At 43.5% G+C, this 14,465-nt stretch overlaps 1 protein-coding gene across 1 annotated transcript in view; it reads right to left on the reverse strand.

The window, feature by feature from the left end:
- The window catches only part of CFAP61 (cilia and flagella associated protein 61), a 90,048-nt gene that overhangs the window by 38,200 nt on the left and 37,383 nt on the right, over window positions 1-14,465 (reverse strand). The window contains exons 18-19 of the mRNA XM_036380220.1: window positions 10,201-10,328; window positions 28-126 (exon numbers count right to left, since the gene is read on the reverse strand). Coding sequence (XP_036236113.1) covers window positions 28-126; window positions 10,201-10,328 — 227 coding nt within the window. The remainder of the gene's footprint in view (window positions 1-27; window positions 127-10,200; window positions 10,329-14,465) is intronic.

The following is a 14,465-nucleotide window of genomic DNA, read 5'->3' on the forward strand; positions in this document are numbered from 1 at the left end:
TGGAAGTGTTTAGACATGAAGTCAAACCTGTTAATTAAAAATCTTCTATACTTGGAGCTCTGTAGGTCTTTTCCTGGAAGGCCGTGAATGGAAATCAAGGTCAGGTTGTTGAACTTCAGACGTGGCCTGTGGAAAGAAAAAGAAATGGCCTCAGTTGGAAGAAATTCAGAGGGCACATCCAAGGAACAGTATAGCTCAGAATTCCATGTTCAGGAGGATACAGAAAGCAATTCCTTTACACAGGGTCAAAGTGTTTCACTCTGCCCAGATGCAGGTGTCTCTGGATACAAAGAGAAGAACAATTTCCACCACAGTTTCAGCACTGCCGGGGCGAGGAGGGGGACAAGACTGACAGTATGTTGAACTAAATGTGATCTGACATTTGAAAACAAGTAAATATGATGAGTGATTAAGCCTTCTAATCTTCAAGGCTTTCTGTAAGTTAAGGATGGATTGATGCAAATGGTACAAAGGAATCAGAATGTTTTTTATCAACCAATGTTAATTTGTTATTCATACATTTAAAAAATATATTCAAACATAGTTAAAGGTCATACTTAAACCAAGGAATTTCAAGGTTATGGCTGCCCCTCTCAAAATGCATATTAATAGTTTAATTCTGGATTATGGATTATCTGTGGTAAATCTCCATGCATACTCAGGCCAAACACAAAGTAATAAATAACCTTAATGTAACAGAGTGCATATATTTATACAGATTATGGGCCTGATTCTCATTTAAATTAAGGTCACTCTGCAAAGGTGGATGTAAATAGAATTTGCTTTTCATTTATGGCCACCTTATGCTGCCTGAGTGATACAAAATGGTCTTCATGTAAATGAGAGTGAGCCTGATCCACAAGGCTGAAAGCAGAGTGTTAAAGTGATGCCATCTGCACACCGGGAACGTCGCTCGTGGGGTGTGAACAACTACAGGAACTTCACACACCAACAGAGCACAGCTCCTTGGCATTTATTTACAGGGGATCAATTACATAAACACCCTACACATCCTCCCAACCTCAGAGCAAGAAGATTTCATTTCAGTGTGGAGCTGAAGTCATCTGTACATGCTGCATGGTCTCTTACCAACGGGTGCTCAAATCCAGGGGCTACAGTAACATTACATTTAAATACTCTTAATATTTAGGATGGAAACTTTGTGAGCCAGCACCAGAAACATGGCATAATCAAAGTTTTAGGCACTATTAATATGCCTCTTTTGCATGACTGCACGATGATGCACTTTATTGATCTGGTCACATACCATTTTCCTCTGCAGATGCTCTACCTCTATTGAGTCCCCACGCAGGCATCCAGGATTTCCCCAGTCATACGGTATTTGTTCCCTTCTTTCCCATGAGTGGGAGGCTTCAATCAGGCCTTTCAGTCAGTACAATTTACCACCTTATGATTTACTTCTACCTCAGCACTCCCATGGCATCCCCATATTAATTCATGTTTCCCACTCATTCATCTCGTAGGCATCAAAACGTTGATTAGCATCTTGGATGAAATGAGACTAAACGAGTCAAATCTTTGATTTCCCCTTCACACTGAGGAAAAGCCAGGCACAAAGCATGGCGGCTGGCAGCTCCCCAAGGGCAGGGTGGTTCAGGGGCAGAGCTGCAGAGCTGCTGGGGCTGGTGCCTGTGCTCCGAGCGCTGCACGCTGCCCCTCTGGCTCCACACAAACAATGGCCCCATCTCCACACACAGGCAAACCTCTGCTGCTGCTAAGTGTCACAATTTGGTCAGTGTTTAAGCACAGGCTGGAGGTATTTGTGCAAATTATCGGAATCTTTAAATAAGTAACAAATGTCCTACCTTGTGTTCCAAAGGCCTGGCTCCAGAAGCGTGGCTGGCACGCGTGACCCCAGGATTTAAAATACATTTACACACACACACAAGGCACTAAAGGAGAAGCCTGAGCACTAGAGGGGAGCTGCAGCTCCTGCTGGCACTGTCAGAGTCACCACAGGGTGACAGGTGGGGGATTTTGTGCTTTATTATTTCTAGGCTAACAAAAGGATGGCTCATTTACCACAGCTTGGGACTCCTTAACTGGAGAACAATCAAGGCCCTGGACATGGGCAATGGTGTCAGGACAGGGACTGACTTAGATGCTGCTAATAACAATGCCCAACATGAAACAGGGCAAAGTGGAGGTTCCCATTTGATGAAAAAGTCTTCAAGAGCCTGAACCAGTGCAACGTTAAACAAGTGCACCTGCATTTTAGAAGCAAATAATTCCAGCAGGGATTCACGTTGCTGTGGATACAGAGGAAGAACAGCTCAAAGATACTGGTAAAGCAGGGAGGGATTAGAGTATCTAGGGAAATAAGTAAAAGGTGTTAGGTTTCAGTGCAGAGCTCTAGAGGACAGCTACAAAAAGAATCTCAACACTCTTGTCCTCAAAATAAAACAGGGTTACCAATCTATTGAGCATAATCAAAAGGACACAGAAAAGTTTTAGTACTCTTTTTACATATATCCTGGTGTTTGTGAATTTGTTACAGTATTCTCTGCTCATTTTGCTGGATTTTTTTTTTTTGCCGGATGTCTGTTTTGTTTTTTTTTCCTTCTGTATGTGGCATAATGATGGAGGCTTAGATGGTGGAAACTGCCTGAGCAAATAATTTAATTACTTGCTTTCATTTAACCCCTCATTATCACAACAAGTCAAACCACTTTTGTTACAAAAAATAAAGTGCAGCAAAGCAGTCTCCATGAACCCAAGATCTCATTTTATTTGAAATCTTGCATTTTATAAGATTATTTTCCCAGTTAGCAATAAAAACTAAAATAAAGGAGTGACAGAAGAAAATGCTTTATCTGCCTCCTAAAGTTGGTAACTATGTGAGCTGTTCTCCTGTGTACATAATCTTTAAACAACAATATCTGAAATTATAACCTATCCAAAAGTAAAGTCCTAATGACATTGGATCCTCAGCTTCACTGCAGCAGAGCCCTTATAAAAATGGCAGCTCAAGATCATTCTGAAAATGGTAAAAAAAAAAAATCTGGAACACTAAATTTTTGCAGGGAGGAAGGAGCCCAGAAGCAGAGATGATAATAAGAGTCCAGGTGTTACTCTCACTGTTCAAGGCAAATAAAGACAGTTCTCCTTTTCCCCACAAATGTAACAATTTATCCAAAGCAGGACTTTTTTTTTAGGAAACATTTCAAGAACACAGCAGTCAGGATGTGACTTGGAGAAGACACTTCTCCAAGAGGAAAAGGTATTCTAACAGATTACCCAGCCCCACACCAAACTCACACAGTTTAACAAAGGTTGCCCATACAAATAACTAGAAAGAAGCCCCACTCACTCAAGTTGTCCCTCTAGGATAAATGTGCTGCTCAGTACCACAGCCCTGCTTGCAGCCCCTCCACAAGCAATGTGTCCCCATGCTGTCTCTCCATTAACTCCTTTGCCAGCCCCAGTGTTTTCCTTTCCCTCTGCTGCCTCTGCCTCCCCAGACAGCCACACTTCGCTGCAGCAGCAGAAGGGTTTGTTGTTTGTATCAACACCTACCAAAAGCACCTCTTCTCAAGAACCTGCTCTGAGGGCATCAATTACAGCCCCTAGAGCAGGATTCCAGATTCACTGCTGACCAACAGATGTTCATTTCCAAGGTATCCCTCTTCAATTACCAGTAAACAAATATTAGCCAGTTCTCCCTTGGATAGACCTTAGGAAAAATGTTTAAATTGTGAATGAATTTGCTCAACAAAAGAAGGGATAACAGCACAGTGTTCACTGGAACACTTGTCAATGCAAGGGTCAAGGAGGGGCTTTCCACACAACCTGGCCCATGACAACTCTTCCTCTCTCAGCAAAATCTTTCATCATGCCCTAGTTGCTTCCTCCTGGTATTAAAACAACAGGGTCCCTTCAAAAACTTCTATTTTGATGAAACAGTGCTTTGTTTTTTTGGGTTTTTTTTTCAGAAACTTCCTGCCAGGTTTATTGGTAATTTTATCAGATGCTGTCATCCAAAGAAGAGCAACCTCTAAGCCCAGGCCATGAAAGCCACCACTGTTACGATTTTCAGCATCTTAGCAAGAACCCATTAAAGAGCTAAAGAACATTTCCTTCACCCTTTGACTAACACCCTTCAGGGATGCTTGGGAATGCTTCTCTCTCCACCACTGGTAGCTGGGTGTCTCACCAAACTTTGAACTTGATGGTTCACTACTTAGTAACAATTACGTCAGTGAGTGATTATCATCATTACTCTCATACTCCATCCAAACACGGCTACTAGAGAGCAAATTAACTCTATCCCAGCCAAACCCAGGGCAATCCTGTCTTAGAAGCTGTTCCTCTCCAGTTAAATTTGGATTCTCCTGCTAGGTCTACTCCTCTCACTCTTCCCCTTTCAAGTGATTAGCCCTAGATTTCCTTCTTTGTGGTTATATTACTTGTCTCTCATCCTCTGTGCTGATCCTTTGCTAGACAATATAATTAAAAATACCAGCAATTCTGACTGTTGACTTCCAATTCCTTTACTAATTCCTAGTTTTTTAGGTGGCTTTGCATCAGCCTACAATCTTGATTTCTTGCTGAACATTACCAAACATGTCTTTTTACAGTTTCTTCTTTTGAATTCCCATCCACCTTATAGCTCCATCCACCTTGTCCCCCTCCTGTGGCTTCATTGTTTTTGTCCCTTCCAGTCACCTCTCACTTCCTAGAAACAGGTTTTGCTTACAGAAACTAGAGTATCCACTCAAGATTTGCAGCATTTTCACAATCTAGGTTACTAAAACCAACATGGCAAAGTTCCTACAGTATGAATTGTTCTGAAACAGGGCAGGGAAAACTAAAGAGCTCTTTTCCTTGCCCACTCAAAACACACAGCTAAATCAGACCCATCCATATCCTTCCACAGTCACAGCATTCAAAAGGCCAGCCCTGCCATCCTAAATCTAAGTTAGCTTTGAGTCTGACCTAATCATAGCATTATCCAACCACTGCTTCAGTGAGAGCACTTCCTTCCTAAAATTACGATTTCCATTCCACAAGTGTTCCAGCATTTCATTTTCTTTAAAAATGGCAATTATTTTTCTAGATAGAAAATGAGGGATATCTGATGATGGCCTTGGTAGCTACAGTCTCTTGCTGTTTAATCACCTTGCAGATTCCAAACCACATCTGAGGGACATCAACACCATTTCCCACAAGCAAAGGTACCATAAATTGGGCAGTAAAACTAAAGTGTGGTAGAAACTTCAACACTTTGCCCACTGCTGTGCCAGTGCTTCAGTGAGTTACACACAGTTGCAGATTCCAGCTTGCTAATAGGACATGTTCAATATTATTGGCCAATTACCTATGTTTAAAGCTAAGGTGATAGGGTTTTTATGGCTGTATACTAGATTCCAATTTTCCAAACTATTGCAGAGAAGATAAGTATTCTGACCCCATGATGCAAATCTGGCAATGCTGCCTTCAGAGTAGGCACCCTTGAAATGTTCCCAGATGCCACCAGGCAGACAGCTCTTAAACCTGGAAAAAGTCGAGGTTTAACCACATGTGCTCCTCCTGCCAGCAGGAGAAGACAAAACTCATCTAAGTTGCATGTTCTGAGGCATCCCTGCAGTGCCAGGTCCTCATGACATAAGGCTGGCAGCCCGGGAAGGACAGGGACACAGCTGGTAGAGGAATCAGCTGGGCCAAAACTCCTGATCCCAAACCTCTATCTTTCAATTACTGACCTCCCCATCACAGCACCCTCACTCTGGCCCTCACAGTACACACACACACACACACAGAGGAATCAAATCCATGCTAATCACTACTGGGAAGAATCACAGCTTAGCCAGACAAGTCATCTTTTTCTCCACTGCAGCAGCCTGCCCAGTCTGCTGTGCTTCCAAGGCAGCCTGGAGACTGCTCTGGAGGGCTCAGCCCTGCACCTTCTCCACAGCTCTGGGAACAAACTTCAAACCAATGAACAGAAGAGAAAGTGGTGACACCTCCATAGCTTTAGCAGAGAGCTGGAGAACCTGGGTGCAGTGCTTGCACTTGGAATGCAGCTGTATTTGCTCTGAACTGCATCAATCAGAGGCACCAGGTTACCAGGCTCAGAGCTGTGGATGTCCTGCTGAGTCACCAGGAGGAGATGACGGATGCAGCCCAGCATTCTACAAAAACCCTTGTGACTCATTCCAATTCTGAGCAGGCTTTTTATAAGAAAACTACTATTTCCAAGATCAGCTTTAATACTGACCAAGAAGTAAGGAATATTCAAATATAAATAGTAACAAGAAAAAAAATCTACAAATACTTACAAATTTCAAATGTGAAAGAACAGTTTGGGCTAAGAGATGTGTTTGCATATGTTCCAATGGCAAGTATTTCAAGTTGAAAAAATCTTATTTAAAACTGCAGACAGTCTCAAAAGCAAGATTGTAACTATAAAATAAGCCCATATTGATGCTAATTGAGCCTCATTTTCTGGCAGAGGCTGTTAGGAAGGCTGCTCCTGACCCACATCCTCTGCCCTGTTTATGGCTTGTATCAGTCACTGCCAGCGTTCATTGTGATGCCGACTGCGTGACAAGGCCAGCTCTGACCCATCTGATTTATCTCTGTCACAACTTGAGCTCTGCTCACCAGAAGTGATGGAAGGCAAACAATGACTGAGGGATGCAGCCTGGTGACACTGAGCACATGGCCTGGGCTCGCCTTGCTCTGAAGGGAAGGCAGAGGGAAGCACATGTGTGTCAGCTCATGTGGCAAAGACAGATAGGACAAAACAGTGGGCATCACTAACCCATTCATTGCATGTTAGCTCTGTGATCAGCAAGTAAGCACTAACTATTTAATTAGTCAACTAATTAGTGACAGGCAACATGGAAGGCTTCAGATGTTCCCAGACAAATGCAAAGATAAAAAGCCTAATTAACGATCAAGCATTATGCTAACTACAGCCAAACAGGCCAGATGTGTGGGATATTGTGTGCCCCAGTGCTGCCAGATAACGGGCTCTGACAGGAACCCTGCTCAAACCCTGCCACCTCAGAGCTGATCCTGGGTACACCAAGCTCCCAGCAGGAGACACTGTCCTGCAGTAAAAAATCCAGGCTTACTGTGCTGGATTCCAATTCGACTTTGAGAAAAAAAATCCAAGCTTTTGATAATAATGTACTTTAATCCATCTGTTCTTAAATGCAATAATTATTTTCATGCGCCCATAGGAAGAAGGAAATAAATTTCACAACAATTTCATATTAAATATTGTGATTTTAGGCACCATTCATTTATAGCTATCTGATGTAGCATGTTCTGTACATTCCAATATCCTCAGAGAAGTCATTGTTTACATCAGGTTTTGGATTAAGGACGTTTTCAAGACCATGGATTAAAAATGGTTTTCCCTATAATCGAAGACAATAGTAATTTCCACAGCTGTATGCTAAGAGGTGGATAAAAGCCAATGGGTTCCCAACACTGGAACCAGTGACAAGACACTGCTGGGAGCAAGCTCCACAATCCCTAAGCCAAACTTGCATCCCTGCATTTTGCTCCAGGAACCAGGCATTGGCACTAAGTGGAAACAGTGGGGTTTGTAACCCTATGTCCTTCTGGTCTAACCCTACTGCCCTGCCCATCCCTTTGAAGCTAGCAAAGGAGTGAAGAAAAAAAAAAACCAAAACAACCAAATGAGAACCCACCCACTGTCGCATCTGCACCCCCGGAGCTGCTGTCACACCAAGAGCTGGCCAGGCAACGGGTCTGTCCCTGCTACTGCAGTGCTGCTGCCTCCATCAGGCACCCGGCCCTCCAGCAAAAAACAAAAAATCACTGTGCATCCTCAAGAAAAGAAGCTCTACAGCTGAAAACATACCTGCACATGCTGCCTGAGCAGCATGGGAAAGTCTAAAGCTCCTTTGGAGTTTGGGTGGGTGAGCAGTGGTGCCATGACTGCCCTGTGGCACTGCACCCCAGGCATGTGCTGCCCATGGCACAACAAGAAGTGTCCTGCCATGGGGCAGCAGAGCTCATTCTCAGGGTCATTTCTCTGCTTAATGAAAAATGGATCTCTTCAGTCTCAAAGAAGTTGAAAACACTCGCAAGATCGAGTTCCAATAATTGCCACATCAGTAAGTGAATTATATTTATGTGTTTCCATGGTGACTGGTAATGAAAAATAATTAAGTATGAAGAATAATGATGAGAAAACGACTTCCTCTTTTTAAGGATTAGGGCTCACAAATTGATTCAGTCCAGCTATTTTTAGTGCAAGTAACCTTTGCACGGGAATATTAGAAAATTATGAGTAAATTAAACTAAATTGTTTTAAAGGCCTTCACACTGATCAGGAGGCTATTTGCTGCTGATGTGAAAATTAAAACCTAATCTTTTGCAAATTTATCCCTCTATTAATATAAATTTTGTGACACTGCACTAAGTGCTGGTTCTGAGGTTCTCTGAGCAGCACCCCATGTCTGACAAGCCAAGACAAGCTCAAGGAGGGTGTGTCCTGCAACAACTCTGCCAGAGTTGGGTTCAAATTCAAGCCCTGGCTGCAAAGGCTCAGCCGAGGGAGCTCTGAGGGCAACACCTGCAAAGGCCTGTTCACTATGAACAGACTCAGCTCTAAAGGTCAGGTTTAACTGAATTTGGGGTGGAACTCAAAGCCTAAAAGGTGCTGAAAGCAAGAGGATGAGGGGAAACTATTTACTCTAAGATGAGATGCTTTACAGGAAGTCAAGAACTAAGAGAAGGGCAAGAAGCAGAAATTTTCTTCTACACTGCTCCAGCAATACAACATCTATAAACCACTTAACTTATTCCTCTCTTGATGTATTGAAAATATCATTTGTGATGTTATCAATGGTTGTTGTAGAAATACAAACTCTTGGCTTAACTGAAAAAAGAAAAAAAGGCAGAATTTTCCATTCTCTGTCCCCCACAAAAGCACCAGACAACTCTCTCAGTTCTTGCTGCATCTTGTAAGAATCATGTTTGGATTTTGAATTTTATATTCATTTCTGCAAGTCTTTCTAGTATGTGTGATTAAACTCTGCATCAAAGGAACTGCATTCTCACAGTCTGACTGCCCAGTAAGCCCCTGGGGAGTCCCACAGTGAGACAGCAGAGAGAGCACCCTGTCCTCGTGTTAGGAAGGCTGTAAACAGCAGAACTCATCCACAGGTTTCCCTGCCTTAACTTAGGGAAAGGGGGATCCAGACAGGTTTGGGATCCCACCAGGAACAACTGGCTTTAAAGGACAATACTGCTTGGGGCCATTGACTCCACCTCCCCTCACAAGACTGCAGTTTAAGAACAATGGCCAAAGCAACTTTAGGTGTTCTCAACACACATTTTCAACATGCCTTCACCTTAAGGTGCAACCAAGAGTTGCTTGGAATCCTGTGAGTCCCAAGGCACCCAGGATGCCAGCACCCATCTCTCCATCCACACTGGAATCCTGTGAGTCCCAAGGCATCCAGGATGCCAGCACCCATCTCTCCATCCACACTGGAATCCTGTGAGTCCCAAGGCACCCAGGATGCCAGCACCCATCTCTCCATCCACACTGGAATCCTGTGAGTCCAAGGCATCCAGGATGCCAGCACCCATCTCTCCATCCACACTGGAATCCTGTGAGTCCCAAGGCACCCAGGATGCCAGCACCCATCTCTCCATCCACACTGGAATCCTGTGAGTCCCAAGGCATCCAGGATGCCAGCACCCATCTCTCCATCCACACTGGAATCCTGTGAGTCCCAAGGCACCCAGGATGCCAGCACCCATCTCTCCATCCACACTGGAATCCTGTGAGTCCCAAGGCATCCAGGATGCCAGCACCCATCTCTCCATCCACACTGGAATCCTGTGAGTCCCAAGGCATCCAGGATGCCAGCACCCATCTCTCCATCCACACTGGAATCCTGTGAGTCCCAAGGCATCCAGGATGCCAGCACCCATCTCTCCATCCACACTGGAATCCTGTGAGTCCCAAGGCATCCAGGATGCCAGCACCCATCTCTCCATCCACACTGGAATCCTGTGAGTCCCAAGGCATCCAGGATGCCAGCACCCATCTCTCCATCCACACATGCTCAGACATTTAACACCCAGTACATTGAGAGAGACTCAAGGAATGCTTTAAATGCAAGAAACAACCCCCTTGATACAGAAGGGAACATCCTTTTCAGCAAAGGAAATAAAATTAAAACTTACCAAAAAACCAGTGTTTCCAGAAAAGAGATTCCAACGTCAGATGCACCAACCACCACAATTCTAGTGTTGATACACACTTTTGGTTCCAGCACCAGCTTTCGATTTATGAGGTTCAAAGAATATTTCAGCTGTTAAAAAAATACATAAGACATAGAAATGCATTTAAAAAAACAGTCAAAGCCTGCTAGGAATCATTAAACTCTCAGTGATGCATTGCCTTGCATTCACACAAAACTTCTTATGGCTCACTGACATGACTAACACCATTTTTCTGTGCACAGCACCAGATAAGTAGTACTAAAATATGAGGAATATGTGCATGTTTAATAGGTCACAGAAAATTACAAGAGCTGAATGGTCTGGTTTCTCCTGAGTAAGATGCCCTGTAATCCTTGCAGGAGAGGACAAAACACTGCCTCTTCTATCACTCACTGCCATTTATCAAACACCTCAAGAACTGGTATTTAGGTACTGCTAAGGCCATTTTTATACCTCCTAGAGCAGTTTTTACTCTTGCTGGTTTATTTATGGAAATGGTTTTACTAGTAAATTAATTAGGAACTTACATTTTGAGTGGTTGTGTGTTTAATTGAAAACTCCCTTTCCAAAATTATCCTCTCTTTTCTTAAGCACAGAGCACCTACCTGGAAAGCCAGGTTGCCACACAAGTAAAAGAGGAGCTCAATGCCACTGGGACCAGTTCTCCAGTCACAAATCTTACTGCCACGTTGGTAGTTACTAATTTCAGCTTCCACATCACTTCATGCACATTCTGACTAGGGGAATAAACTCCATGAGGGTTTTTTCCATGTGTCTCTAGGTCTCACTACCTAATAGGGATTCTCAAAGCAAATATGCAGCTAAGAGACAAGAGATATTACTGCATTTGACAGGTTGGTGGCTTTTTTTCACCTTGACTATATTTAGGTTTCAAATTTCTGATGAAAGACAAGGAAATACTTTCCATCTCACAGTACAACACACTTAGCACTTTTCCTACTGCTCTGGGTTGCCTATATTCCCATTTCACAGAATGGATAACTGCAGGTTCATAAATGTACTGGAAGACCAATACAAAATGGAGCCACTTTTGTTATTTGTCAGACACTTCTATAAATTCCTGCTGTGGCACTCAAGAAGGAAGCAATCTAAGGCTTCTAACAGGTTTTCCTCTACTATAGATAGGAGACAGCACCAGTAAAATTAAGTCCTCTAAATTCCTCCCATGGTAGTACAGTAGAAATACATTCTCTATATATCAGCTGACAGAGTAACTCACCAGATGAAGAGTGCTTTCTTTAAAAGCTGTGGTAATTATATGGGCCTTCTCAATAAGTACATAGCACGTTGAGATCCCCAAGAGCTCTTTAATGCAATGTCTTTGCACTGGTGGAGCTCCACAGCTGAGGTTTCAGCACAGCCCCACTACACTGTGTAACTCCCGAGAGTGCTGTCGTGTTCCCCTAAGGAAGCATTATGGATCAATTCCCTGCCCAATGGCATGACTGCACAGCAAGTCATTCAGAATGTGGCAAAATTAAATGTCACCTTTGGTCAGGCAACATTATTTTTTACTGCCAGATAAATGTTCTTTGAGGTGCAGTTCACCACAGTGCAACGATGACATCCAGTGGTGAGCCAGATTCATCTCAGGGACTGGACTGCCCTGGGAAAATTCCAGAAGATATCTCAAAAAGTATGCCAGCCCAGGGTGGCTGCTTAATGGTGGTCAGCTGGGTGGCAGCCAGCACAGGCCCTCAGTGAAGAATGCCTTGCTGAGGAACAGAACCACTATGCTACTCCAAACCAGGTTTGCACAGGACACAGGCAAGTCCCTACAGAGAACCTCCATCATCCCATTTAAAGCCAGTGCTCTTGAAATGGTTGAACACTTCTTACACAAGGCTCTGCCAGCAAAAAGGGTTTTAATCATAAATTAAATAATACAGACTACATCGTAACATTTCCACATTTCAGAAGCTGAAAAAGCCCTTTGTATTTCCCTGGAAGTGTACATCTTTAGAAAAGATTTTAGGAAATGAGAAGAACGAGTGCCAAGTATTACAGACATCCCCCACTACTTAAAATCAAACTCAGACTGCATTTCTTATGCTAAATGGTTATGCCCCAGCTACAGGAGTTCTTGCTCTGCTGACATGTGTGGAGCCCTCCCAGTCCCACAATCAGCCATGGAGGACTCTGTGCCCTCACCTCAGTATTCACATTCCTGGGATTGGCAGACAGCAATTCTGACAGGCTGGGTTTTGCTGCACACACAGACTTGCAACTTTCTAGAAAAGCAAGAGTTTTCCTCCTTCTGGAGGAAAAGTGATTAAGTGATATTTGTGTTGCAATGGAGCTCTTAATAAATTAATAAAATGGTAAAAAAACATGAAAATAAACTACTTGTAATGTACCAAATCAATGAAAATAGGCAAGAATGCCAGGAGAAAACAGCACAAACCAAACAGGCCTCAAGGCAATGCCAAGTTCAAACATCTCCTACTGCTGTGCTGGTGGTTTATTTTAATGCACTGCAGCAATGAAAGCAGGAATACAATTTCCCTGCAAAGAGTTGTCCAATTTACAAAACAGCCCCTGTATCAGTGACACAAAGGCAGCCTATGAGCAGAATATAACCTGGTTTGTTCCCCACACAACAGCCCCAGCACCAACAGCTGTCATGCTCCAGAAATCACCTTTCTGCAGCTAAGCACACTAAACAGCCCCAGGGAGTAAGGAATTAGATGGACTGGTCCCATAATACCACCTATTTTAACAAAATGTCAGGACAAACAGCTACCTGTGCTCCCCAGAGGGGTAATCAGACATCATAATTGACAGGTCAATAGCAAACTAACATGTTTGTTTAGTATCCAATCTATTAAATAAACCAGCAATCATTAACTAATGCAAGGCAAAAAGCATTAATTGCCATTGGTAGAAAAGGCGTATGTAGAAAGGAGGATTTTCTTTGGTTTTCAGATGATTATTTGGGGTACTGGCACCCTTACCTCCCATGCTGTTCCTGTCTGGATGCAAAGGAGCTGGCAGGGGTGGCCATGGGCAGTGCTGGCCCTTGGCATCAGCCCATGGGGCTATTCCTGCACATAGACAGCCAGGGCCATCACTCTGAGCCTTCACACTGGACCTTGTTAAAACAGTGATGCAGCCCCCAGACAGTGACAACACAGCCCCTGCATGGAACCATGGCTTTCACTTAAAATCTCACAACACAACATGGGCCAGAGCAGGACTCATCTATGGCATCCAGAGCCCACACATCCTTCTACCCCAAGCAACCAACGGAAAAAGAGTCATGAAATATTGATTAGGTTTCAGCAAACACATTGTTTCCTTTGCACTTTCCAAACACATACAGCTTCATGTCCAGCTTTCCTGTTTGCTTTGCACATGCCTTGGGAATGGATTCATGGTACATTACTCACGACTTTATATTAGATGTTGATGGTACAAACTCACATCCAGAATATTTTGAGGCTCCTTTTAGTTCTGTTTTTAAACATTGGACCTTGGGATAGCTGTAGGTTTTCAACATATATTTATAATAATTGTTCTACAATAAGTCAGGGTTTACATTAGCTTCATTCTAACAAACAAAACCATGGAAATTGAACACCCAAAAATACAAAACCAAAAATTTGGACAAAGTATTTCAGCCCTGACAGGAAGAAAACAGCACTGTGTTCTGAACTGGGCACTGGAAAGTCTATCCCAGTAACACTCAGTGGTGTGTCAGAGCTGCTGCAGTCCACTCTGGGGCTCCATAATGTGGCAGAATTTGCAGCATCACAGAATCCTTTCATTTGGAAAAGACCTCTAAGGCCATCAACTCTGACCATTAAACTTAGGCTTGACTTTATTAGACCCTGAGGATTTGGGCTTTGCCCAGCTAAACGCACTGAAGTGTTGGCTGCAGTTCAAGTACCTAGCAGTGGTTCACAATCAGAAGGGCTGCTCGGGGCACTGCATGGCAAACACGGGGCAGCCTCGTCTGTTGTGTTCTTGGCATCTTCACTGATCCATCACTACGGCTTGGAGGGGCCTTCCCAGCCCTGGCTTGTGGGATTCTACATCTGCCTGCAGTGCTTTTGTTTTATTTCAACATTTGTTACTGAGAAATCCCAGTGATAGTTACTGCTCTGGAGGATCCACATGATATGAGCTGTTACTGCAAAAACCATCAGAAGCAGTGAAAGCAATTAACAAAGCTGTTAGCAGAGTAGTGCTGAGCTCAGCAACAG

The sequence above is a fragment of the Molothrus ater genome, chromosome 3 (assembly GCF_012460135.2).
Source record: "Molothrus ater isolate BHLD 08-10-18 breed brown headed cowbird chromosome 3, BPBGC_Mater_1.1, whole genome shotgun sequence".
NCBI classification, from domain to species: Eukaryota; Metazoa; Chordata; class Aves; order Passeriformes; family Icteridae; genus Molothrus; species Molothrus ater.